The sequence below is a fragment of the Solanum stenotomum genome, chromosome 5, assembly GCF_019186545.1.
Source record: "Solanum stenotomum isolate F172 chromosome 5, ASM1918654v1, whole genome shotgun sequence".
Taxonomy (NCBI): domain Eukaryota; kingdom Viridiplantae; phylum Streptophyta; class Magnoliopsida; order Solanales; family Solanaceae; genus Solanum; species Solanum stenotomum.
The window spans coordinates 5,634,404-5,662,383 of record NC_064286.1 but is presented as its reverse complement, the minus strand read 5'-3'; the positions used below and the strand labels follow the sequence as shown (position 1 = coordinate 5,662,383).

Below are 27,980 nucleotides of genomic sequence, written 5' to 3'. Positions count from 1 at the left end.
AAATGTATGGCATGTTTAAAATCACAATTTCTAAACCTCCTTTTTTTGGAAACTTCGTGTCCAATCAAACACCGACATATAAAATGTAATCGTGAGAATATAAGCAAGCCAACTCTCTATTAGTGTTAACACTAATATTATGCTTATGAAGATAATATGGGCTGTTTCTAACTACAAGGAGACTCCTAGGCCTATCCAAGGCTTCAAAATGTGCCATTTCTTTTTCCCCTTTTAAGACAACAAACAGTAAAATAAACATGGAAATTCCCATAACACATGAACTTTTACATGATTATTTATGATTAGAGCCGAGAGTCTATCAGAAACAGTCATTCTACTCCATGAAGGTACGGGTAAGGTCTACATACATCCTACCCTTCCCAGACTCAAGGATTTCACTGGGTATGTTGTTGTAATTGATGAACTTAGTCACTTGCTACATCAACTCTACTGCACATGATGCCAGAACTCTATTACATTGTTACAAAAGAACCAAGAGTCATAATCAATAAGAAACATCACATAGTAACACTGAAAGAATTAACAAAGAATAGAGAGGACTATTACTGCACCTATTCGGACTTGTTTGCTTTCATAGACAACTTTCTCTTCATTCTGCTGAAAGGTCCAACTGTTCGATCCATTATGTACATGTAGATTACCTGGCTCCAGGATTTGTAAGCATCTAAGTTTTCGTAATATTCTGGTGCAATCTCCTTCACCTTGTAGAGCTTGCTTCCGGGAATTCTTGGAAAATCATGGTGCTCATTGTGGTATCCTACGCTCCAAGTCATGAGGTTAAGGGGTCCGTAATAGGAGTATGTCTCTTGCTCAGGCTTGAAGACATAATGCTCGGAGATGAAGTGACCAGCCATTGGATGCATCCCACCCCCAACAAACGTGGATAGGATAAGATAAGCTAGTGATTTCCAGCCCCAGAAGTAAACCATAGCTCCATCAAGGGATAGCTGGATAGTAAAATTAATGAACTCCCACACACCAGGTGGTTTAGGTTTTAGAAAAAGAGGCCTGAATGCGTAAAAGAAAAGTTGAAGAATGACCCATATAGATTTTGCAAGAACATTTTTCACTACATGGGCTTCAGTTTCGCTCGGGATGTCCATATCAATTCCATCAACTCCTTGGAAGCGATGGTGCTCAAGGTGATACTTTTGGAAGGTAACAGACATGGGTACACCAATGGGAAGGTTGGCAAAAATTCCAAGCCAACGATTGTAGTTTGGAGTAGAGAAAGCTAGGTTGTGACTTAGTTCATGAATGGCCAGGAAGAGATTATGGTTCAGAAAAGAGCCAAAGAAGTACGCGACTATCAATATCTTCAACCAGGTTGCATCATGGAGGAAGGTAGCTGTCCAAAGCTGAAGCAAAACAACTCCTGATATCTGCATGGTTAATATTTAAAAAGAATACACAGTGAGCACTCAGTCTAAATGAAACTAGTAGCACCAATCAGTTCCTGTAACCAGTTCCTCATATTTTAGACAGATTCAATAACTAGTGATTTCTGCAATAAAGTCCACGGTTGTCCACCAACGAATCTAGTAAGGACGTCTAATTGCATACACATGAATGAGTAAAAAGCTATGACATGACCAAGCCAAAGTTACATGAATTTTCTGCTGTCACCATCGACCCTAAGAAAAGACATCTGGGACAGAATATAATATAATCACATAACATTATCAATCAAAATATTGGACTTTGTAGACAATGGATTTGAACACAAAATTGAATAAACAGGAGGGGAAAGAAAGGAGAGGGACTCAAGTAATAATTCGAAGACTGATTTGATTTTCAAAACACATAAAATAACAAAGCATTAATCTCTAGTAAAACTATGAAAATGACACCAGAAAATCAAGGAAAACGAGATGGATAGGGCACCAAATTATGTGAATCTCATTGCTGAGTTTTGGTCTCAACAAAATCACATAATGAGCAATCCAGAGAAGAGTTTAACCAAAAGAACTCAATCCTGATAAACACAAAATTCTTCATCTTTTTCAGGAAAAGAGAAGGAGAGGATACCTTTACAGAAAAGTTAAAAGTTTGAAACACTACTATATGTTTCTCTATTTTATTTATTATTGGTTTCCCATCTAGTATTCAGTAACTGCATTAGAACCCAACTAGATCCGCATTTGCCCCTGGAAATCCACAATGTGGGATAAAACGTTCCTAACAAAGATGACTCCACACACGAGACCTTTAGGCTCAAACACTACTATGTATTTCACAATTGAATTAATCTGATTCAGCAAGCAAATTCCTTCAAAGAAAAAACTAAAAGGACTCCAATTCACATAGATTTACCCCTTAACCTTAAAAATAATGCCTAATCCAAAGAAAAACCTAAAACCCACAATTCTATTTAACAAAAATATCCTTGAAAACACAATGAAACATACACAAATACATTTCAAAAAGAAATAAAAAACCATCAAATGAAAACCCAAAAGCAATAATATTATCTGGTTATCAATTTGAATGTCAATCAAACCCAATACAAATTCAATCCCAACATTATCCCAAGACTATAATCCCAAGATAACCAAATGACCCACCCAACATTATCCCAGGACTATAACCAAATGAGCCTCAAAGATTCAATTTTTAACCCTACCCACCTAACATTATCCCAGATCTAAGATACCCCAAAAAGCAAAATGAATAAAGGATCAAATTTATACCTTGAGAAAAGCAAAAGGGTCAGGACCAAAAAGGTGTTTGATTTGAGGGTACTGAGAGAGGATCTGTCTTCTACGAGAAGCATGAGGTTCATCTGTATATGACCAAAAGAAATCATTAGCCATTCTTACACCTTCCTCTTCTCTCTTTTCCCCTTCAAATCCCATTTCTGCTTTTCTGTTTTTTCTCCCTTTCTCTCTCTCTCTGTCTTTGTCTTTCTGTTTTTCTATTCTTTTTTTGTGTGTGTGATGTTATCTTGATTTCTGTTCCTGTACAGCTTGAATAAGCTAAATTAGCGGGCTGGTTTTAGATTTAAATTAGAATATAAAAAAACATAATAGTAATAATTAATAGTTTAATTAAATAATTTTAAAAAAATTGTGAAATTGGGTCTACATATGCAATTTAGGACGGTTGAAATCTCTCCGCTCTAAATCATTAATCAGAAGTTTCGGGTTTGATCATTGAAAATTGAATTTCTTTTGTTGAGAGTGTCACCTTTGGAAATGAGTCTTACAAAGCATGAATTCGAATTTAATCAGACTCCAATACAGATGTTAGACACTAAAAAAGAGAGAAATATTGAAAATACCTCTAAACTTGGCTCAAATTATTAGTTTTGTCTCCGAAATTAGGGACAACATTTAAAAACACCTTCTACTTGACTAATTAAAGTTAGATACATCCCCGATTTGCCACTTGACATAACAAGTGGTTTCAAACTTTTGTTGTGCGGCATGGGACTCTTAATAAAAAAATTGAAAGAAATGTCGAAAACATGCCTAAACTTGATTAGAATTTAAAGATATATTTAACTCATATTACAAAATCGGATCTTTCATTTCAGTTAATCAAGTAAATACTCAATAGTTTAATAATGAAACTAATAATTCACGTCGTTTACGATATTCTCTCTAAACAAATTAAAAAAAAAAAAAACAAAGAAGGGTTACATCATGACAATTGGGAAGGACCCAGAAAGAAACGTCCACATGGACCATGTTGATTCTGTTGATGGCAATTTGCACAAATAGTCTTTTTAAGCCACTATTTGAATCTACCCATATTAGGGCTTGTTTGATTGGGGAAAAATTATCCTAAAATTAATTATTTCAAAATTTAATAGATAGTTAAAAATTATTAGATGTTGCCCCTTAATTTCTTTCCATATTAAATTCTCTATATTTAAAACCCCTAATCAGAATCTTAAGACTCCACCACTTGTAAAACTGAGAAACCAAAGAGATAGTAATGTTAAGAAGCAACTGTTACATGCACGTACAAATCAGGATTATAAAGCTCTTTTTAGCTAAATCCAACTTAGCTTCTCAATCCCGAATAGGATCGGAGCTAGAGGTCAACACACGAGTTCAACTGAACTTAGTAACTTTAGTCATATTTGTCTCAAGAGAAATGCACTATATATGTACATAATTAAATTTAAACCCCAGTTAACTTAACATTCGATGTTACTATCCTAGAATTTAGATAGAATGCATAAAGTTCAAAATCCTGGCTCCGCCCTCTGTATATGCTCCCAATAATACAGGCTGGATTTCTTCTAATCACAAGGTAGTGGAAAAGGAACCAACACCTTCATATCTAACCCAGCATCACCAAGTCCAATACCATAACCTCCATTTTCTAAATCTTGCATATGACCAATTTCAACAAGATAACCAATAGGCCATTGCTCCTCTACCTTAGATGAGTATCATCATATGTGTCGAAAACATTATCCGGCACGATCAACGGTAACTTCTCTATATATATGGACAACCTTCTTAGATTCTCCTTTGTAATTGTTGGCATGTCCACTGCATCTTTGCTGTCCATATATACCCACAGATCCCCTGAGCTCACCCTTTTTAAGCTATCACGGCAAAAGGGGCACGACTGTGACCTCGAACGCCTGCAGTGCATCAATGAAGATCTTGTTAATGTGCATTATAGGAAGATGAAATAAACAGAATATGTGCACGAAAATAGAAGAGATACAGCTACAGGTCTAGTTTTTTAGAAAGGTTGAAACCGTCGGATGTAAGTAGATTTGACTATGGCCCAAAAGGTACATATGTGAAACACAGATGTTAGTTTCTTTTCTTTCCCTAGCTATCATTTCCCATTAGTTTGTATTAACGCAAACATTCCACATATTAGATGCTTAAGCAATTGTCTCTCCATACATGGGAACAATACTAGATCAGTTCATAGGTCTCCATACAAAATTTCAATATCCACAAAAAAAAAAAAAAGAAAAAAAAAAAAAAAAAAGAAAGAAAGAGGAGACAAATCCAGACCATCAAGCATAGGGTAAAACTATTTAGCCTCGGAGGTGAGCAAAAAAAGAGAGATGAATAAGGCTTGGGATGTACCTCCTAAATGAACAAGAAGCATTTGTTGTCGATAAGTGCTAAGAGTCATTCTAATGTTTGTCCAAAAAATTAGAGATAGAAAACGCTGGCCACTCTTTATGCCACAAAAAGGACGGCGAAGAGAAAAAATAATAGATTACTCAAGTCAGCATAGGTGAGACATTTCGAGATCACATTTAGTATACCTAACAATATTTCAGGGGTCGAGCAACTTGCCGCCTCTTTGTCCATTTAGAGAACTATGGGAGGCTGGTTTTATCACTTAAGAAGAGGCTCTCATGAAGAGACAACCGTTTTATCTTTTAGCTTTACCAATTACGATCACTAAAGGAGATAGCCATTAATCTGTTTTTCCAAGCAATCACGTGTCCCTCAGAAATGTGAAGTTGACCTTCATATGATATATTTTTAACTGTGAATTATATTGGAATTTATGTAGTCGCCACAGAAAAGGTGGCCGGAGACAACGCTCGAGTAATGGAAAGTATCTTAAGTAAGCAAGTGTGGTTACATGGACGAGCAAATCATTCCAGTTTCAACACTTTTAAGCATCTGGTGTCAGAGGAATTGTAGAGTGCCTAGGATCCTAGCATACTGCGTACTACCAAATATTCAATGCAGGAAAAAGAAGTGCTACATATTATGACTGAAACACCAGTTTAGGAGGTGTATCCCTCTCGAAAGTTATTGCAATACTGTTTCCTTTGCAATTCCCACTTGCAGTTCAATCAGTGGCCCTTCCCCAGGCCGAAGGAGGAAAGAAACAATGGTCATGCTACAGAAAACTGAGTTGGGACTCTAAAAAACAGTTCCAAGCAACATGTCAAAAGCAGTGAACCTGAAGTCGGTCCAAATCTAAAACCAAGAGAGATAGAGAATAGAGATGTGCTTCAGTTTCAAACTCTTGTATAATTACCTACTTAGCAGGCAAAATATAAAACATCCCAGCTGCAGTATTGGATCATGCAGAGGAAAGATTTTTCTTATATACCTCTTAACTTGCATAAAAACTCTAATTTCATGTAGAACAGCTAAAAGAAATGGAGTGACATTGTACTACTCATTGCCTGATTGACAGTTAAGGATAAAGGTAAGTAAATAGTATTAGTCTACCATTGAAATAAATCTACATCAATTATTATTTCAGATTAGTCCTACCACCCATAGTATTTGATTTTATTTTGTTCGCCTCTCAGTAACATTTTCATCATCAAATAACAACTATATAACAAAGTCCAACACCTTAAAGAAAAGATCAAAAAAACCTCATATCCATGGACTCTGTGCACGTGATAGCTTTAGTCTATGTACAAGATATGTAGCAGCACAGTTGTGCCACGTGTGATTTTCACCCATCAGATGTTTCCAATTTGTTGGGGGGGGAGGGGGGGGAGGGGGGGGGGGACAAACCGAAGCAATAAAAAAATAATCTTAGCCAACAAAATAAGCATAAGTATTTCCCTGTGCAATTGACTTACACCTCTTATGATTATTTGGTCTCTAAAACGCCAACATGTCCTCTTTCTCCAGGAAAACTCTATTTCTATTTCTTTTTGTTGGTTTGGGGGATTTACGCGATAGTTAAGGATCTTGTCACTAGATTCATGAACTGAACAGGATGATATCTAATTTTTTACTTACTAGCAGCTTATTCAATTAATGTATCAAAATGTGCATATGAAACATACCATTCACGATAGCATTTCAAGCACATTATATGATTGCAGTTGGGAAGGATAATTTTGCTGTTCACCTCCATGCAAATTCCACATTCATCTTCCCTTTCAATGTCCAGATCATAAGCCTGTCTGTAATCCTCATCATCTCGTCTCTTGTATCTCTCCTGGCAAACTGCGTTTTGTTTTTTATCTTCCGAGTCTGTGACACCTCTTTCAAGTTGAACTAAAGAGGGATAAATAACAGCTGGACAAGGATGATTGATGTCTATAAGCAACAGGTATCTAACTTTACATGATTTATCAGAAGTATTTATGTCATTAGTTCAACAGAAGAAAAATGTAAAAACTCACCATAGAACTCCCTAATGCTTGCTTTCCTTTCATGAGTTAACATGGTTGTTGTGCCATCGACATGTACCTGTAGCAAGGTAATACTCAATTGAATACCCGAGAAGAGAAGAATTTGGCATTTGAAGAAAAAAAAAAGGGAATGTGGTGATGCATGAATTAGAACAAACACAAACCTTGTAAATAAGAATTCTCAACAAACCAAGGGCACCAGCAAGATGGCAATCAGTCCATTGCACTAAGAAAAGGAAGATGTGTGCTGCAGGACTGTAGGACATTCGCATCTGTAAGCAAGCACCATCATACTCCCCCGAAAAGTCAGATGCACTGCATTCCAAACAACACCATCAGATGAAAAAAGACCAAGCAAGAGGGAAGAGGTAAACACCACGTTACAAGGTCGGGAGAAACATTCACCACAAACAGAGAATGATTGTCACCAAATCAAATCACCAATAGCGACAAATTCTTTTCTTAATGATCTTTATTAAGGTAATGCCATCAATGAAAGGTCGGTAATTGGTCTATTTTGACACCGAAAGGTAGGCCATGTGTTGATGCTAAGCTAATATTTCATTCTAGTGTTGCCTCCAAGAGCCTCGCTTCTACCAAGTCGGCCTTAGCGAAAGCAGATGCCGGCACTGGGTTGCTGGTCTATCCACCCAGCCCCAGGATAAAAAGAAAAATAGACACCCTCTAAAAAATAAAGAATGCCCCCCACCCCCCCAAAGGAGATGGGTTATTGAGGCATGGAGTAAAAAATCCTAGGTTCAAATAAGTACAACAACACTAGCTGTGAGCCCAACTGCTGTAATCTCGATGGACAGACTTACTTTAGACACCTGTGCTGTTATTAGCAGGACAGGCTGATTGTTTACTCGAGGTGCATGCAAGCTAGCTCAAAACACCAGTTCTATACTAGAAAAAGGATAAAAGAGAAAACCAAAGGATTATCGGAAAACCACTAGTGGAGAGAAAAATGACCTATAAAATAACCAACCGTTTACTCTCTTGGTACAAATTTTCAGCTCTGACACCACATTGCAAAATCAAATATCCAATGGTAGAAACAAAAAAGGAAAAAGGTAAGCCTTGAGAGTTCTCAAATAAAGTTCCATAATAAGAATATTAGAACTGCAGACACTTTACAAGATAAGCATCAATTATCATAGAAAATGTTACCTTTATCTCAGATTGAAGCAATCAAAGAAGTGAACATCAAACTAACACTGATAATACAATGAAACCAAAAAAAAGGGGGGGAAATATCTACTTTCTGCCACTATTCACTTACCACTAAAAAAATCCCATTTTGGTAGACTAAAAACAGTCTCACAATCAAAACTCACTTAATTAACCACCTCCCCCAAAAAATATCGTGACTTTATTATTAGCAACAGACCAAAGGACAAAAATATCAAAATAAAGAACAATCAATAAAAAGATCAAAACTTAACAAAACCCCATATCAGTAAAAGATATTTCTGAACCAAAATTGCTGAAAGAAAATAAAACCAGAAAAGAAAAAAAAAACAAAAGATAACTCAAACAGGGTAGAAACCAGAAAAACTCAAAAGGGGTAAAAAAATTATACTATGATTCTAAAACAGCATAAAATTTTCAGATATCAATACACATACAAAAGTTGACTTACAGTGTATTGGCATGTTGAATATCAGCTTCAAGAACTTTGAGAGAATCTTTAAATGATTTTCTCATTGGCCCTCCTAAACCTCCTGTATACATATCCCCTTTACCTATATTCCCCCTTCAAAATACCACACAACCCCAAAAACACTCCCCCTTCAAACACCCAAAAATAATTCCTCAGAACCAAAGAATCATCACCATAACTGATCCTCAACACCCTTTTCCTCAATTTCCCCCCTTTCTACACCAAAACCCCCAAAAAAATCCTCAAAATCAAAGAATCATCATCAGTATCACTAATTCTCAACACCCTTTTCTTCTCAGATAATATTTTTAGAATTTTTTTTTCGAATTTGTGAGTGATAAAAATTAAACTATGGTGCTGTAACAGTCCTTCGTTCTTGTATAAAAGAAGAGGAAAAAGGAGTTGTAGTTATCAGTGGGACACGTGGCGTAGAGGTTATACTATTTTTAAATATATAAATACAACTACTTTTTCATGGGTAAATTGTGAATTAAATTTACAAACATAATCGATATGTCACCATAATAAAAAACCAATGAATTTAGATATAAAATTAATTATATTTGAATAGCTTTCGCAAGTTGAAAATGCCATATTATTTATTTGTCGAAATTATATTTTAAAAAAAAGTTACAACTTTTTGTCAGGTTTTTCCTTGATTTTCTTTTCATATTTGAGTTTTACTTTTTCTTTCAAAGTAAGTCAAAGCATTACCATAAATATTTTTACTTTTTCAAAAAGAAAATATAATTCTATTTTATATTTGGTTATTTTTTCCTTAGAGGAAAACCTTAAAACTCTATCAATTGAATATCTCCATGTAAAATCTCCTAATATGTTTATACTTTTTTAATATTAGTCTTATAATATTCTTATAATATGTAGATAGCATTATAAGTTTCCATATGATATCCTGATTCTTTTGAACCTAATATTTTATAGGTATTGAACGAATATAATTGATTTTGTGTACAATTAATAAGTCATATATAAATAAAATAATTTTTCACTGAAAAAAAATTCAAATAAACCCTCTCGATTTTACCTAACTTCGCCTCAATATAATATGTATTTATTACCTATTATATATATATATATATATATATATATATATATAGATGTTCCCTTTATCGCTCCACGCACTAATGACCGCTATCGTTAATCCTCCTTTTAAATTGTTTTTTTCTTTCATGGTTAAAAAATATATTGAAAATATATAAATTTTTTTTGTGAGTTTACATTTTAATTATTTTTTGTTTTAATTTATTTGATCTAATTTGATTTGATAGAGCATAAGAAAGTAAATAGTTTTATTGAATTGTGTGATCATAAATAAAGATAAATCAAATATATTAAAATCCTTCTTTCATTTTGTTGTCTTAAGCATGACATGAGAATAATTTTTGAATTAAACAATTTTAATATCATAAATATTTATACGACAATTCAGTATACATATTAAAGGAACAGATAACATTTGGCATGTTAATTTTTAGAGAAATCACAGTTAGAGATTAAATCTTCACTCGCGAGGTGTAACATTTTGAATTTAACATCATATGTCATTCAAAATATTCAAATTAATCATTATGTATAAGCGTCTACAATTTACGAGTAAAGGTACTGCAATTGACCCAATAGACTGAGGCTTGCAACCACACTCCATTATCTTTATTTGATTCATCGAATCATTAACTTTAATATTAGTTATTAGGCCAAATAACTTTAAAATATTTTTACATAGCGTGATATGATCTGTTTTGTATTAGTCCCTCATGATTTCTCTCATTAAGAAAAACATACATTTTAAATATAGGATCTTTTTCTTTTCAACTTTTAACGTGAAAATTAATTCGCAATAGTGAGACTGTTCCAAAGAATCCTCAATTCAAATATTGTAAATCATAAAAACATCAGTAATAATGCAACCACTTAAATATTTTTAAAAAAAATCGAATATTTTGAATAATGTATATTCAATTTACTAAAACGGGTAATTTGGTTTAGGTTGTAATCCAACTACTGGATAATGAATCCAGCTAATGACAATTTAATTAATTTATTATACCAATAAGACTATCTTAGATAAACCTTGTTGACTTTTCAATTGAAAAACAAGATAACGATTAGATTAAAAAATATCGTATGAAGAAATGTTAATTTAGGAGTGAGTAAATAACATAAATGGTCCCTAAACTATTACACTAGGTCTAAAATAGTCCCTTAACTATATAGTTAACGAATATAGTCCTTTAACTATCTACAATTTTATTAAGTTTGATCTATATCTACTTTTTATAAATAAATAAAAAAAACTTGTTATTCTAATTTAATCTCTATCTCCTGACTTTTTTTTTGCCACTTCTTTGCTCTATTATCTCACTATTTCTTCACTTTATTTTGTCCGATTCTTTTCTTCATTGTCTTACTGTAATTGTGTGTTGGTCGTTATTTTATTTGAGTTGAATCAAATTGCAGCTCTAAAACACCAAAAAATCAGCATGAAACTGTACATAACACAACACTAGACAATAACATCAAACCATTAAAATATCAATACCAAACTACTACATCAGACTACGAAAAATTTGCACCAAAAGCACTCGAGCATCAAAAATCAGCTGCAAACTGTACAAAAAATAGCACAGAAACTGCGCCAAACTACACAAAAACTGCACCAAAAAACATCACCAAGCTACCCCAAACTGCACAAAAGCAACACCAAACTTGATAAGGTTTTCTTTACTATAACAGCGTCAATGAAGAAAAGAAGAGGGAAAAAAAAATCAAGAGAGAGTAGCTAAATTACAAAGTTTGTTAACGGTGTCTATAAAAAGTAGATACAGACCAAACTTGACAAAATTATAGATAGTTAAGAAACTATTTCCGTTAAGTGCATAGTTTATGGACTATTTATGTCATTTTCTCTTATTTTTAAAATCTACAGATGTCAAACATCACTATTGACTTTAATGATTGAATCCTTACCAAATTTTAGTTAATTATTCTTTTTCGTCTCAACTAATTTATTGTAATTTTTAAAAATAATTATTTCAAATTATTTATTATTTTAAATTAGAGACAATTTCAGAGATCTCTCTTCAAGTTTCGTTTTATAACACTCACATCCCATGTGATTAACGATATTACATCTACTTTCCTTATTAACCTATTTAAAATAAATATAAATCATTTATGACTTAACAAATTTTTCATTTTATTCATATAATAATTGTTCATAAAGATTACCTCAACAAAGTAGATTAATAATGAAAAATTATACCTTAAGACATAAATGAAGATAATAGTCAAAAACGTCTCCATATGGTTTTTAATTGCCTAAACCAAAATGGTTAGGATGGGATTCACGGATCAGATAGTCTTATTTTTTTTATTTTTTTTTTATGACAAGGAAAACCCGCAACGGCTATCCTTTAGGTGCGCACAGGGTAAAACTTCCGCTCCTATGCAATAGCTCGCAAACGACATAGGAGAGTTAACCCACACTAGGCAAGCTCGGTGCGACGAGCTTGACCTAGAAGGCAAACCCCTTGCTTGCTTTCGCTGGCAAGGGATTTCGAACTTGAGACCTCCAACATGGAAGTCTCAAGCCCAAACCACTGGGCCACCCCAAAGGGTGGATCAAATAGTCTTATATTCATTACTATTGTTTTTTAATAATCAGATGAATTATTTTTTGCAGTGTCCGATACCCACATGACTAAATTCGAATTCGTGCCGAAAAATCCCACATTGGGGAAAAACGCTTCCTAACAAAAGATCAAACTCAAGACCTCTGATCGAAGACAAAGGAGTACTTGTCACTCCACTATAACCCTGGTAAAGCTATCCATTGCATAGCCATGATTCATGAAATTGATAGTTGGAACTTCCACTAAGAAAATAATCAATAGACAAAATGACCATTGGAAACAACATATACAAGATTAATAAATTCCAAAACTAACTACAACTTTTTCACTCACCACCAAAAAAAAGGGCTCCCGTTTGTGCAAAATTTGCAATTTGAAAGAATTTTGAGTATAACATGTTATTGCTTCACTGAATTCTCCTTATCTGGTTATCTGCCTCGCATTTGCAAGGCTCCTGAAAACTTTGAGGATTCCTTTAAAAGTTACACAGCCAATCAAAGTGTTATCCTCATGCATGACCCAAACGGAACTTGCCCGATGTGCAAGTGCTTGAATCATCACAGCAACCAATGAACTGTTTGAATAACAAGTGATGGCCTCTGCCCTTCTAGCTGAAGAATATCGTCCTGAGCCATTATTATTTCTACAAACCCCTAACTCGTCATCAGAAGAACAACTAGAAACAGAACATGATGATGACGAAGACAAAGACAACTCTTCATCCATTAGTTCCAATAACGCACCAAGCTTTTTCTCTTGTAATATCACCTTCACGAGGTCAACCAAGTCCTCTGGAGGACCACCACAGTCAATGTAAGCCAACAGATCACCAGATGAAAGTGTCATGATTGCTGCTGCTGCAGTCTCATCACAATAGGCAAGAGTGGAAGGGGAGATTTCACCAATTAATCTGTCGAGATCATCAACAACTGCCACTGAAGTTTGCTCAACATGTGCAAGAGTAAGGGAATCTAAGGCAGACATTGCAGGTTCATGGTAACGAATAGTCATGACATTACAATCTATGATGTTGAGAGATTCAATTGAAGAAGTGGTGATAGGGGAGAACACACCAATAAAGTTCAGAAGGAAGCGGACAACGTCTACTTGCATTAGCCAGCAGTATTCAATTCCATCGCGATGTTTGCAACTCAGGGAAGATGATTTACTCTGCGTTTTCCTTGATTTTCCGCCAATGTAATTTTGGACTGGTATAACCAGATTCTGGGTGCCTTCAAGAATGTAATCTATTGCCTCCAGCAAGCTGAACAAATAACAAAAAGTTACCGAAAGACAATCAATAACAAATGTAAACAGAATAGCAAAGCTTCAGTTAGACTAACAATGTAATCTATAATACTTCTTCAATTTCAATTTATATGACATTTTCTTTTTTTAAGATGCCGAGATTATTCAATACTATATAACTTAAAACAATTTTCAAGAATACCAATTTCATTAAACTATTTCTCCATCAACATATACATCAGCATTCCCTTTTATTATTTTTGTTCTGTTACTAGTAATTCCATACATTTTTTGATGAAAAATCAAAGGAAATACACTTTTGTTTTATTTTGAATAGCTTAAGGATCATTTTTGGTCCATTTCCATAAATTAAGCTAGCTTTTGATTATAGATTTTGGGAGTAGTTTTTGAAAATTTATTTTCAAATATCTATTTAATTTGATCCAAAATCTGATCTTCAAATATTTTCAAGTTCCCTCAAAACACGCTCAAACCCGTTTTTGGGAGTTCCACTCGTAAAAGTTCAATTTTCTTCCAAGTAAAATGTATTTCCAAACATATTTTGTAACTCCAATTTTCAACTTTGAAATATATGGGCAAATGGGAGCTAAATAACCAAATAGGTATCCAAATTCAAAAGTGAAAAGTACTCCCTCCTTTCCTATTGTAAATTTATTTAGTATTTTCTTGATGTCAAGTTTTCAATAAATGAACATAAATTAATTTATTTTTATTATTTAAATTAACCAATGAATATGAATTTATCATTTAATTTTTCTATGTTGGTCAAATTTATAATCTCAAGTTTCAAGGCTAATAACTCTCAAGTATAAAATAGAAAGAAGGGAAAAGGGTTAGAAATGCCCTTTAAACTATGTGAAATGAACAAAAATTCCCTCCGTTTGTGGTTCGATCCAAAAATGCCCTTGTCATCAATATTTTGGTCGAAAAATGTTCTTATTGTTATTTAAGGAGTCAAAAGTGTTCATTTTCCAAATAAGTGTATTATTTATTTTCTTATTCACACATTCTTTTTCTAATAATATTTTTTTTAAAATTAAAAAATGTTTATCCTACTTCAATTTTTTTTTTAAATTCTTATTTTATTATAATTATTTTTTATCATTATACAAATAAAAATTAATGATGAATATACTATGAGACAATCATCGAAAGGGTACATGGAGATTTTCTATTTTAATTGATAAAAGGAGATTAAGAAGAAAAAAATTGTTTCCTACAGTTTTATTTGTTAAAGTGATTTTAAAAGAAAGAAAACAAAAATAAGTTTTTAATAATATTTTGATTTGGAAGAAGATGTGTTTAAAATGAAAAGAAAAAACATATTTATTCCGAAAAGGGCATTATTGACCCATTTAGTAACTATAAGGGCATTTCTGAACCAAAATATTGATTGGAAGAACATCTTTGAGTCAAATTATTGACGGAAAGCACATATTTTAGTCAAACTATAAACATATGACATTTTTGTTCATTTCACGTAGTTTAAGGATTATATTTTGTAAAATGACAAATATTACTCCCTCCGTTCCTTTTTAAATGTCATCAATTTCTATAAATAGTTAGATCATAACATTTGTCATTTCATAAAATCAATGCATAAATTACCATATTCTTCCTATTATATCCTTGATAGAGTAGTTAATTAGTCTTGAAAATATATATATTTTGATCAACCTAGAAAAACTAACAAGTAATTAATATTCATTGGAGTACTTCATACATTGATTAATTACTCTCTCCATTCACTATTCTATAAAATCTGATTTTAAAAATAAATTCAAAAATTTAAATAGTCATTCAAATGCATTTTAATTTTCGAAATCTCGCATATTCATCATTTATTGAAAAGTTGACTTAAGAAAATATTAAATAAGAATAAAAGAGTAAAGTTCATTAATTTCTTAATGCAACTACAATTTGAAAAAATGACATATAAAAAAGAACGGAGCAAACCTTGAATTGGGCGCCAAATGCCTCACAATTAAATTTGCTTTGGGCAAAATCTGTGAAACGGATGTCTCCAAAGCCTTTGAAAGATTATCCGAATTCTCATTTTTACAGAGAAAGCAAATCACATCAACCATGCAAATCTTCCCAACACAACGACATTCACATTCATCTTCCAGAACATTCTTCGAATGGTCACAGCTCCATACGCTCACATGAGGCTCGCTTGATTTATTCAACAGAGCTAACGCTTCCGATACGGTGGCAGCCGCTGACAATGGCTTTAACGCCGGCTTCCCTACGCACAGATCTGACACATTCCGATTTAGAAATGTAGGAACTGCCATGTATTGAGAAAATCACACTGATTTGAATTTTGAATAGTATTGGGAGAAGAAGAATTATACAGAGATAGAAGTAGACGGCGGAGCGATAATGGGGATTTTTTCCGTGACCGCCGTACACGGAAGAGATCCGGTGGTGCTTTTTGGAAATGAGGATTAGGAAGATGATAAAATTTCTGGTATTTATAGTGGTGATTAATTACTGGTAAATTATTGATTAGTGGTGATCCTTTTTTGATGACCTTGGTCCACACATTTTTTCTTTCTAATATTTTGATTTGGAAGGAGAGTATTAGAGCAACGATAAAGTTATCTTCTGTGATCTATAGGTTATGGGTTTGACTCGTAAAAATAAATTTTAATGCTATATTACACCACTCAAGATTAGACATCTGCATTAGAGTACAATTAATAAAGGGCCTATTTTTGAGGCAGCACTCCCAACAAGAGAACCAGAGATAGTTGGTCAATTACTAGTCCAGCTTCCTTGTATCTCAATTTTCAACTTCATGTCTTTGAGTATTCAATGTGTTAATATTATTGTCATTTGTCAATAATAGATTTATTTTGGAAAATATTTATTGAAAATCAATTACGACCGATAATAACATACTCAGTGTAATCCCACAAATAAAGTCTAAAAAGGATAGGTGTACACTAACGTTACTTCTACCTTTATGACGTAGATAAAGGTTGTTTTTGATAGACCAACACACCCTACCTGTAAATTGTATGCAGGAATAAAACACATTAAAAAGGGTAACCAAACAAGTAAAAATGACCAGGATGCATAGAAAAATTTCAGAATTTCAACTAAGCAAACATCTTTTTTCCCTCTTTTAAAAGGATTACTATATAACTTCTGCTATTCTGATTACATTCTACTCATGGAGATACTGATACACAGAGAAATCATCATAAAGCAAAGACCCATCTACATAATGGAGCATGTAATAGCAAAGTTCACAGAAGTAGCAAGGATTTTCAGCAGCCCATTTATCATCAACAGTCACCTTAACTGCTTTAAAAATCTTGCAAACAGAGCATTTCTGGAACCTCAATTTTGGCTGAAAGGTTATCAGTGGATACGCAGCTCGGTTTTGTACGTCCTCGGGGTGTATCATCCTCATGTCTCTTATTACAACTAGATGCTTGCAGTCTCCCTTTATGTCATGCAAAAACAGACAAAAAATCAATAACGTATATATATAGTATTCGTGCTAAACATGATCGAGTTTAACAATGGAAACAAATTTACAGAATCAAGTATTTCAAAGGTATTTGCAGGTAAATCTCGATGATGCTTGCGGGACCTCTATAGACCATTCAAAACAGACACAAATCCATTAACATCTATATATAGAGTACTACAATTCATGCTAAACATAACGTTTGACAACGAAACATATTTACAGAATCCAATACATTTTTCTCCCTTTCCGCCTCTTTCCATTAAAGCTCATGCTTTATTTGATGCTTTGCGTTTAAAGGCCCCACGGACCATAGAGCTTTTTTGCACTTTTTGAAATTAAACATGCCATTCCAGGATTGGATTTGCAGCTTTGTGGTTCATCTACATCATATATCAGTTAGGTTAATGAGTTTTAACCTCACCGATTGTCTTTCCCATTTTTATCTCTCTCTCATTGATCATTGTCTTGGCGATGAATGATCTGACGCAACATGTCCAAGGGAGGTGTCATGGTGTATGTTGTTTGTACTTTGTAGATCATATAGTAATGATTGACGAGACACATAGTGGAGTTAACACTAGGCTGAAGGTTTGAAGACAGACTCTGGAGTCCTTAAGTGTTTAGGTTGAGCAAAACTAACATAGAGTCTTTGAGTGCAAGTTTAGTGATGCGACTTATGAGGCAAATGTGAAACTGAAGATCGATACACAAGTCATCCCCAAGAGTAGAAGTTTCAAGTATTTAGGGTCAATAATCCAAGGAAATGGAGCGATTGACAATGATGTAACACAATGTATTAATGTGGGTGAATGAAATAAAGGCTCGCATCTAGTGTGTGTGATAAGAATGTGTCATCGAGACTTAAAGGTAAATTTTATAAAGTAGTTGTTAGATCAGCTACTTGTATGAGGCAGGGTGTCAGCCAGTCAAGAACTCGCACATCCAGGAGATGAAAGTAGTGAAAATGAGGATGTTGAGATGGATGTGTTAAGAGAGATAGGATTAGGAACGAAATTTGGGACAAGGTGGGAATGGTCTCCTTGGTGGAAAAGATGAGGGAAGCAATTGAAATGGTTCAGGCATGTAAAGAAGAGATGTACAAATGCTCCAGTGAGGAGGTGTGAGAGGTTGTTTATGGTGGATCTGAAGAGAGGTAGAAGTAGGCCGAAGAAGTGTTTGAGAGATGTGTGATTAGACAAGGCATGACCCTAAATAAGAGGATATGGAGGTCCAGGATTAGGGAACAAGGTTAGTAGGCAGTCGAGTGTTGTCTAGTTTGAAATGCTTTTCTTGACGCCTGACGGGGGATCTATTGGAAACAATCTCTTCACAAGATAGGGCAAGGACTGCATACACATTACACACTACCCTCTCCAGACCCCACTTATGAGATTACACTAGATATGTTGTTGGTGTCATTGATGCACTGCCCCCTCCAAAAAACTTTAGAAAAAGATCTACCACTAATTGTGTCACAAATCACAATACACCCTTGCCTATTTTATTCCATAGAGGGACAAAAATTATCCTTTACCATTTTTCAATGAAGGAAATTGGAATAGATGACTTGTTGATTCCTCAGAGACTTCAGACAGAATACATATGTTACCCCAAGCTGCTCCTCTTTCTAAATGTCTTCCTGAGTCAAAATTGCCTCGACTCCATTTGTGTAAAGAAAGACACTCTTATAGGAGCTCTGGTACACCATAGAGCCTTCCCAACCACTTCTATAGCTAGAAGAGTATACACTGAAAATTCTGCATCTATCTGAAAATCTAGTTTATAGTGATTGAAGGTGCTGAAAGGTACGAGTTGAACCTTAAATCATGTAGAAATTCACTGCCTGAAATCTATAACTTCGGGGTATCAATGCAGACTTAAGAAAACATAATAGAATCAAATAATCATTATAAGTGAAATCAACCAGTTACGGTTGAAGTTATTGTTGTTACATTTAACATTATGTCCTGGTAGAGATAAGCGTGAGATTCAAAGAACTTCTATTTTAGAAAATCTACCATTGGCTTTAAAAGACATTATTTGCCAGCATTGGAAGGATATCGCTCTGAAGTGAGGAACAAATACAAAGGATTCATATACCCGACACCACTAGATAAGGACTGAGGCATAGTGGCAATTGTTGAAATAGAAAATGCCTTTCTCTATCAATAATTGGGTAGTCTTGATGGATGACTGGAACTATATGTGTATACTCATTGTATTTATCTTAGACTTCTGTGGTGAAGTATTATTAATGAACATTGATTTAAATTAAAAATGAACACTTCCCCTGAGCAACAGAAAAATAAAACAAACTGAAAAAGAAATATTACCTGGTGACAGTAAAGATATCCAGCACCCAGTCGAAACCGTAAGTCACAGAAGCGGGTTTTTTGCATTTGAATGGTCTTGAAATGGGGCAATTGTGGTCCAATTTTACTGCCAAAAAGTGCCTTTTGTTTTTGTGGCAGTTCACCAGAGGCGATAGATTCCCATTTTTCCACCGCTTCACTTCTAGAATCTTGAAGCCAATCAAGTATTGGCTTACTATAGTCTGTAGCAGAAGGATGCCTGAAATCATTGCAAAAGACATCCTATGGAAAATATTTAGGTTGGTGATAAGAAAATTGATATTAATCATTTGGACGAAAATTTTGCTACAACACTTACCTCCACAAGGAAGAAGCCCGAAGGATCATTTTTGCCTGTCTTTTTCATTATCTCATCAGTAATGCAATAAATCTTGTCTCTCATTTCCGTCAAAAATTGCCGCCCAAGGAGCAGAAATTCTTGAGTCTACAGATAGGTATCATCAGAGTCAGTTGTAACAATAGGACAGAATATAAAGTTACATGAGTATAACTAAAACAGAAGTAACAACAGGAAGATATTTGATCATCTTCAAGACTTCAACAAGGTTAACTATGTTGTTTCAATACTATGGCAGCAGGTCGGAATAGTTAAAGCATGTAAAATGCACCCTGAATAAGCTATAACCAAGTAAAATAGCCTTCTATTTCATAATACAGATAAGGTCTCAAGCATACTGTTCCCAGAGAATTAATATGATTACTCTAGAGAATGAAGATGAAAGAGGTGGCAGATAACAGAAATATACAAATGCAATAATATTAAACTTCATTTCATGAGCGCTTCAAACAGCAATAAGAGCATGTTCATACTTTTGTCCATGTCTTTTTGTAATGATAAATCTCAACACACAGGACAGCTTCTGGAAACTGCACTGCTATATGTTCACGAGTATTTACTGCTCTCACCTGCCATTAAAAAACCAAGAACGAAATCAACAAACCATCATCTGTTTAAAACTAAGATAGCAGAAATTTTGGGGACTAAAACTATAGAAGTGTTATGTACATCTAATTCAGAATAAAACTGTTATAAAATTACTTTAGCCTGCTCTTGAAAGCGGCATCGGAAAGGTCATGATGCCATCACAGAATATACTACAGATTTACAATGCATGCAAGTGCAATGTATTGGCTAACATGAAACTATTTTAGCCAGATATCACCTATATGGATCTCTTTTCTTCCAAAGTGCTTTTCTTCAGCCAAAGTCTACACTGATTCCGAGAAGTTGTAGGTCCTTCAACACAAATCCCGTGATTTAGGTCTACCTCATTCCTTTTTAACACCTTCACTCACCACATTCTCACACCTATTGACGGTGCATATGTTGGTAGACAGATGATAGGACTAAACCATCTCAAGTGACTTTCTCCTATTTTATCCTCAATGTGTGCTCCTTGCATCTTCTAGCAAATGTGGTAATTTTTTATTCTTGTCTAATTTATCAAATAAATTTGACCAGTCCAGAAACGGAATTTTCACGGACAGAATGTTGATCTACCATGGCACACCAAACTTTTGCAGTCATAGGGGAAAGGAGAGTTGGATGGTCACATAGTTGCATCATGGCATTTGAAAGTAATGAAATTTGCAATGAGATTATACGGGGAGATGAAAACCATTCAATTATATCTCTTAGGCGATCAGAAGTCTCTCCTTCAAATAAAGGAAAAAAGACTGAATGAGTCATTAATTTTTTTTAACAGCTGGAATAATCCTTAAACTAACTTAAGCCTTGCTCAGACTTTAAAAATTCTAGACTCATTCAAAACCAGGACATAACTGTAAAAAAGAATCAAGGTTCTTAGAAGCATAACCTTTGTTCCCAAGCTTACTGACTTGAGTGATATCATCCTACCACTCTTACTGGAGGATGTTGGAACAGAGTGGCTGCTGCTGCAACTACCACTGAAACAATATAAAAAACGCTAGCTAAGATGAAGAACACAAAATATGCAAATACAAACAATGGATATAACAGGTTGGTTTAGTCATAAATAAAAACATATCAACTAGAAACGGCAATCTGTACTTGAAAGAGTGCAATCGTGCAGCTGCTTTCTCTTCCTCTTGTTTTTCTTTAACTTTTGCAAGTTGTTCCACCTTCAGAATATAGTGTTCCTACAAAATGCAAGAACATCAACTTATTATTAGAAAAAGTAAACAAGCATAAACACTTAAATTTAAACTGCAAGGAGAAAGAAAATGGCAAAAAAATGAGCAACCACTATTATGTCAATGAAAAGAATATATGTAAGGTGTGACTAAATAACTGGCAGCTTTTATAAGACAAATTAAGTTCGACATTCTCTGTTCTCCTGTTCAATTTTTATTTTTTGAGGGGGTCAATGTATCCTGATCAAATATTAATTTCTCCTGTTTTAAAAAAATGTATTGCTAAACTTGGGAGATCTCTCCTTTTCAACTTATTGGAACATAAGTTGTATAAGCTACTAGGACTAATATGACAATAGAAATAGATTTCTTTGAGTTTTGGAGGCTTTTTTCTGTGATTGGCTGGAGGAGATTCCATTCATGATTCATCATTTCTAAAGTATGTGTTATGGAGGATTCACATTTCAGTTTTCATACATCCACTTCTTTGCTATCTATGATAAACGCTTGTGAGTCCAAAATCTGAAGTAAATTCTTAAGGGATTAAAAAGATGAAAATAAGCTTGAACGTTTCTTCTACTCTTTACTCTTGATACATCTTAACCTAAATCATCAATATAAAACAAAATGCTCGATTACTCATCCAAGCGATCCAATAGTCCCAGTTAATGCATCGTATGACAATATAGAACTCTCATCCATGATAGGATAGGACACATGCTTCAAGTAAGAGGTGAGGACACAGAACACAAATTACCAAGAACTAAAGAAAGACTTCAATACAACAGAAAATAGAGTGCTAGAACAGATATGTATAACAGAAAAAGGTCACTAGCATACATCAACAGTATTCTTCTTCTTCCGTTTCCTCTTGTTGGTCTTGCTTTTATCTGGACCTTTGTTGTTGAGGATCCCTAACTCGTCATCCTGTTATCATTACATGAAGATCCCTTTTATTTTATTTTGTATGTGAAAATTTGTAAACTAACCTTTTTTCGGATTAATGAAAATTTGTAAACCAACTCTTTTGATGGCTGCTTATACTTAAAAAATGTTACCTTAAATGCTTCTTCAAAGGCCTGAGCCACCAATTCCTCTTCACAGATAGTTTTAAGATCTTCAATCCTGCAAGAATCAATGACCAAAGTCAGATCAATCAGAGTAGACTGTTCAAAATTTAAGAAATAATCCATACATAGGTCCTCTTACCAAAGTGAAATTTGAAGAGTCAATATCATAACTATTAAGTACTACTGTTTTTTTTTTGGACAAGTAATACTGCTTATTTGAGCAGCCAGGAGCAGATATGCGATTTAAAAACATAATCAAGTACGATATTCTTTAAATTACGTTCGGTAAATTAAAGTAAAAGAAAATAATTATCAGCTGTCACAAATAACTTGTAGACAAAAACGAATTTACCAACAACCTACTAACAAGGTGTTATTGATAAATACAAACCATCCGAAAAACCACTCTACACAAAATAGAATCAATGAGATCATCCCCTCAGTCAATGTTATTTAATGTCATCTCCTCTGTCTAAATAACAAACTTGGAGCAGAATATTCCAAAACCCAACTCTGGAAAGGAAAAAGAAACTGTGCATCCAACGAAACTCAAAGACTCACAAACAGAGAGCTGATCTCAACAAAAGCTAGAGAAATCCCTCAAAACGTTCCAGGAAATCCTGTTTCAATTGTCACTCTCATATCCATGACATAGTAAACCTAAATAACTTGCAGTGTTGCAAACAAATGAACTAATCACCATCTGAAATTAATTAAAAGATATGCAAGAGAAAGTAAGTGGAAGGTACATATGATACACATCGGTTTTATCTCCTTTTCTAGTATCAAAGAGGAGCAGAGAAGAGGAAACACTTACGATATCTCATCATCAAACATTTCCAGTGAATCAGAGGACAACTCTGCCTTGAGGCGCTGCATAACAAAATTAAGATCTTTATAATACTGACCATAATCAAAATTTCAGAAATGATGACACCCAAAATGGCCTTTTTCTTCTTTCTTTCTTTTTTATTTTTGTTTATTCGGGATCCAGGGGAGCTATGCATACAAACTCCTGATACAAGTATGTGTTCACATGACCATAGAATCTATGGAAGGCATAAAAGCTTCAAAAAATGAGTGCCAATATAATCCAAAGTTGAAACAGCTTCATACCTCAAGTTCATGGAAGATGCTGACCTCAAAGTCAGCAACCTTCGTGAGTGGACCAACCATATCAGAAATGTAAATAGGACCACCACGAGGCACAGTAACATAGTTTTCATCTGCTGAAGCCTCAGGGTCCAACATCAAAGAACTTATTTAACAGTTACGAGCCGAAACTGGAGAAGAGAAAGAACAGTTAAGCATATAGTGGGAATCTCAATTCTCAGATCATATTACTCTATGTGTATCTTTGTCTAAGAATACAGAAAGGAGGACATCAGAAAAATCAACACTCAATTCAGGCAAAATATACATGCATGTTTTCTGAACATTCATACAAAATGTAATGAAAAGGGAGGCCAGATTGATTAGCAGTGTCAAGATGCAGCAACAAGTAAAAGAGGCAGCTGGGTGCAACTGCAAGATAGTGAAACTGAACAAGAAACAAACTCAACTTAGTGTCACAACTATTTCAAAGGGATGCGGTAGCCTAAATATTACAAGAGAGAGTTCAATATACTGCCTGACTAACACGTCAATATATGTTTGAGCAGGGGTTAGGGAAGACTATACGCATTCTGAAAAAGAAATACTACCTCTTATGAATGCACAAAACAAGTTTCAGTATTCTTTAAAAAAGAAAATAAACATTCTTTCAGAATTCAGAGAAACATCAGTGGAATTCTTATAATCTTGATTTCATTACAACACTAAAAATAATTCTAATAAAGCATTTTTTCGAGAATTATTTCCCAGAGAACATTCTTCAAAGATCAATTAGAAATATCACTACATGGTCACGAAAACATAAAGTGCTTTCTGTAATCAATTAGTAGACATATGATAACCAAATACTAGTCAAGAAACCAATATTCGATGAAACATTTATTGAAATAACATTAAGAAACAACTAGGACTCCAAAGCCAGAAAAAAAAAATGAAAAAAGTTGAAAGTCGCTGCAGTATAGGTATAGGAGTATTTTTTTTTTCTTTATCTATACTTGTGAATATAAAACATGCTTAACATGGTTTTTATAACTAACAGAGAAGACCTCAATTTGGGTTAAAAATAACTGAGTTTGTGTTTTTGTAACCCAGTTAAACATTATGTTAATCTCATGAACCCTTTTGCTCATTCAGTCCCCCACTCCGCCGACCCCTTCTCCCAAAATCCCTAGAAATAACCACATTATAGATAATATATCAGCAGCATAATAATTCTTGTTTTCCCTTTTTAGTTTTGCAAACTCAATTGAATTAGATATGTGAGCTTATATATATATATACATTCCGCAGTATAGATAAAGACCGGGCGACTCAACCCTAAAGCCAGTAAAGCAGTGGCAGCAAAAAAAAACCCAAATTCAGTGACGAAGATGCACAGAAAAGAAACAAATTCCAATAAGAGGCAAGATTAAACGAAGCAGATGAAGGAGATACATACCTAAAAGAGACGACCAGATTTGATGAAACAAAATACTATTAGGTAGAAGAAGAATATAAGAAAATTATGTATTTAGGGCACACATTAGTAATGCAGAGATTGGCAATGCATGGATTATTTTTATCAAATGTTTGGTTTATTGTTTCTTACCTAGTTTTGTGTGTGGTTTAAAATTCTACAAAAAAAATTCTTTCCAATTATATCCTTGAGTTATTATGGGATTTTATTTTTTTTTTGATTTGCACCGGGTGTCCGAGTCTCTTTGAGCCCCGACTAATCCCGGGGGTGCACAGGCCCTCGGCAAGGAGTTTCCCGCAAGTGCACCACGGTTAATTCAGGTTTTTACCCAGTCCAATGGCCCTCAGAAATTGTTTGCACCTAGTGGGTTTCGAACTTGAGACCTTGAAAGGGAGCAAACCCCAAGGCTCAAGTCAATTGCCAGCAGGCCAACCCCTGAGGGTTTATTATGGGATTTTATATTCCATGTAATTGGGTCAAGATAGATAATTGACAGACAATATTTTTTTATAGCATTTTAACTGGCTAGGAGAATAAAATTTTTATTGTCATGTTCACTATTTTCTGACTTAAATTATTTGAGAGTAATTGTCATCTTAATAAATTGGAATTAATTTCTCAAAAGGTCACACAACTATAATAATTTATAGAGAAAATTTATTGAACTTTGTTTTGTATCAATAAATTAAAAAAAAACTCTTTATCATAAAACAAAATTAAAAAAAAAAATATGGCAAAAAAAATTAAACCATTTTTATACTCTAGATGTTATATATATATATATATATATGCTCTTGTTTTAGACTACTTGTGTAATGTTTAATGGACTTCCGTTAAGAGGCAATATTTGACTTATGAATTGTTCTTAAATTCATACATCAACATTAGCATATTAGTCGGATTATAATATTTTATATTAATAATAGATAGATTAAATAACTCATATTTTAGAAACAAAAAATTATATCTAAATAATAAAATTTGTAAGCTAATTTATTTAAATAAATTTATTAGTATAAATATAAAACATAAAATCAAGAATAAACAAAATGATTAAAGTGATTTGAGGGGGTATTTTTGTCTTTACCTAGATTAGTCCCATGGTATTAGAACTAATATCACAAATGGAAGGTATTAGTTAGGCTTAAGTCATCAACAGCCCCCTTAAAGTTGTCCGCATAATTCACGTAGATACCTTAACTAGGACTTGTACCTATTGAACACCTAAATTATTCAAAACATGTACCTGTTAAGCACAAAATGGTGATATGGCAAAAAATGTGTGTTTTGCACTTCCTTGAAGCGTGTGAAAAGATTCAAAATAGCGTTTTTTAAACTTTTTTTTACATTTTTTCTTCTTTTATTGACACTTGGCACTATAATTAACTTTAAAACATTTTTTCTTCTTTCATTTACACTTTTTTCAAAAAAGAAGAGCACCCCACCCCCTACTACTCATCTTCTTCAAAATTTAGTTTGCAAAACTTTCTCCATTTTAGCTCCAACATTGTTTATCTTTCTTTTTTATAAAAAAAATATATTATTTCTTTCAAATTTGAAGATAAATGAAAATCAACTATGACGAAATCATACGATTCAGATTTGAAAGAAAGACTTTCTTTTATATGATTTATTTCAAATCTCATAAAAATAATGGAACAAATATGAAGAAGAAGAAAGATGATAAATGATTTTTACATATAAAAATAGTTAGCTGATATTTTTTTATCACAATTTTAGACCAAATAATTTTACTCAAATTCAAATATAAACCCATTAAATTTATCAAAAATGATATTTGAAAATTTGAAAGAATTAATTTTTGAGCTATCAATTTCTTTTTGTCATCGATGTAGAAATGAATAACCACCAGCAAAATTTTCTTTCTTCTTCACTCTTAGTATGAAAATATATAATTTTAAAATAAAATTTAATCTTCAAGTTATTTGAAAATAAATTAGGTTTTGTAATTTGAGAAAGAATGTGTTTTGGAAAGAAGATGAAGATGAAAGGGGGTTGGGTAGGGGTGGAGTTCTGTAGAATAGATTGACATTTTCATTTCTTTTTTTTTAAAAAAAAAATTAGATATAAATGTGTTTGAAATAATTTTAAACAAAATTTTATTTGTTTTTATATTTTTGGGGGCCCAGTGCCACATGTTATTTTTTAATTAGCCATTTTGCCATATCAGCGCAAGTGTATCACATACTCTTCATATTTTTTGCTGATTATCAAAAAATGCCTAATAGGAATAATTTTTGAATAGGTAAAAGTATTCAATAGGTACTAGTCTTAGTTGAGGTGTCTAAGTGAATTAGGCGGACAACTTTAAGGGAACGTCGATGACTTAAGCCTATTAGTTATACACCCTAAAATACCATGTAGGGTGTATAAATAATTCATGGATTGATTATACATAGACCCAAAATTTCTACCAAACATAGTACTAAATAATACCACACATAATACTTGGACTATTTCTCCTAATACTCCCTACCAAACGACCCCTTAGTGTTACTTCTCCCTCCTTTTCTTTTTAATTGTTACATATACAAATATTTGTTTTAAAATACTTCTTTCGTCCATTTTTAATTGTCATAGTTTCCTTTTTTTTAGAGTTAAACTATAAGAACTTTGACTAACATTTTACGATGTATTT

General features: G+C 33.6%; 4 protein-coding genes across 7 annotated transcripts in view; all 4 read right to left on the bottom strand.

Annotated features, from left to right (window-relative positions):
- The window catches only part of LOC125865819 (squamosa promoter-binding protein 1-like), an 82,817-nt gene extending 57,469 nt beyond the window's left edge, over window positions 1-25,348 (bottom strand). The window contains exons 1-11 of one of the 4 annotated variants that reach the window (XM_049546073.1): window positions 25,304-25,348; window positions 23,869-24,035; window positions 23,570-23,625; window positions 22,741-22,807; window positions 22,523-22,609; window positions 21,600-21,688; window positions 21,385-21,475; window positions 20,378-20,473; window positions 19,866-19,991; window positions 19,529-19,789; window positions 16,817-17,165 (exon numbers count right to left, since the gene is read on the bottom strand). In XM_049546073.1, coding sequence (XP_049402030.1) covers window positions 16,884-17,165; window positions 19,529-19,789; window positions 19,866-19,991; window positions 20,378-20,473; window positions 21,385-21,475; window positions 21,600-21,688; window positions 22,523-22,609; window positions 22,741-22,807; window positions 23,570-23,625; window positions 23,869-24,003 — 1,290 coding nt within the window. In that variant the 5' untranslated portion in view covers window positions 24,004-24,035; window positions 25,304-25,348 and the 3' untranslated portion in view covers window positions 16,817-16,883. Of the gene's footprint in view, window positions 1-16,816; window positions 17,166-19,528; window positions 19,790-19,865; window positions 19,992-20,377; window positions 20,474-21,384; window positions 21,476-21,599; window positions 21,689-22,522; window positions 22,610-22,740; window positions 22,808-23,569; window positions 23,626-23,868; window positions 24,080-25,303 lie in introns of those variants that run through there. The other 3 variants (XM_049546072.1, XR_007446402.1, XM_049546074.1) reach the window with 3 other exon arrangements.
- LOC125865822 (sphingolipid delta(4)-desaturase DES1-like) lies at window positions 465-2,998 on the bottom strand. Its single transcript, XM_049546076.1, has 2 exons — window positions 2,712-2,998; window positions 465-1,403 (listed from the first exon to the last, which is right to left on the bottom strand). Exons 1-2 carry the CDS (start codon window positions 2,874-2,876, stop codon window positions 573-575), a joined length of 996 nt encoding a protein of 331 aa, XP_049402033.1. The 5' UTR covers window positions 2,877-2,998; the 3' UTR covers window positions 465-572.
- Window positions 3,968-9,148, bottom strand: LOC125865825 (E3 ubiquitin-protein ligase AIRP2-like). The gene is made up of 5 exons (XM_049546080.1): window positions 8,766-9,148; window positions 7,288-7,438; window positions 7,115-7,181; window positions 6,773-7,007; window positions 3,968-4,621 (listed from the first exon to the last, which is right to left on the bottom strand). The coding sequence occupies exons 1-5, from the start codon at window positions 8,855-8,857 to the stop codon at window positions 4,408-4,410; spliced, it is 759 nt and encodes a 252-aa protein (XP_049402037.1). The 5' UTR covers window positions 8,858-9,148; the 3' UTR covers window positions 3,968-4,407.
- LOC125865820 (CBS domain-containing protein CBSX5-like) lies at window positions 12,845-16,093 on the bottom strand. Its single transcript, XM_049546075.1, has 2 exons — window positions 15,665-16,093; window positions 12,845-13,703 (listed from the first exon to the last, which is right to left on the bottom strand). The coding sequence occupies exons 1-2, from the start codon at window positions 16,003-16,005 to the stop codon at window positions 12,860-12,862; spliced, it is 1,185 nt and encodes a 394-aa protein (XP_049402032.1). The 5' UTR covers window positions 16,006-16,093; the 3' UTR covers window positions 12,845-12,859.
- Window positions 25,349-27,980: the final 2,632 nt, after the last annotated feature.

What these genes read in the sequence shown, in the direction of transcription:
- LOC125865822 (XM_049546076.1), bottom strand. Translation starts at nt 2,876, where the DNA reads ATGGGATTTGAAGGGGAAAAGAGAGAAGAGGAAGGTGTAAGAATGGCT. An exon ending in ACCCTTTTGCTTTTCTCAAG is followed by an intron (nt 1,404 to 2,711) that starts GTATAAATTTGA and finishes TTAACCATGCAG; the next exon opens with ATATCAGGAGTTGTTTTGCT.
- LOC125865825 (XM_049546080.1), bottom strand. Translation starts at nt 8,857, where the DNA reads ATGTATACAGGAGGTTTAGGAGGGCCAATGAGAAAATCATTTAAAGAT. An exon ending in ATTCAACATGCCAATACACT is followed by an intron (nt 7,439 to 8,765) that starts GTAAGTCAACTT and finishes TTTGGAATGCAG; the next exon opens with TGCATCTGACTTTTCGGGGG. An exon ending in AAGCATTAGGGAGTTCTATG is followed by an intron (nt 7,008 to 7,114) that starts GTGAGTTTTTAC and finishes ATCCTTGTCCAG; the next exon opens with CTGTTATTTATCCCTCTTTA.
- LOC125865820 (XM_049546075.1), bottom strand. Translation starts at nt 16,005, where the DNA reads ATGGCAGTTCCTACATTTCTAAATCGGAATGTGTCAGATCTGTGCGTA. An exon ending in CATTTGGCGCCCAATTCAAG is followed by an intron (nt 13,704 to 15,664) that starts GTTTGCTCCGTT and finishes TTATTTGTTCAG; the next exon opens with CTTGCTGGAGGCAATAGATT.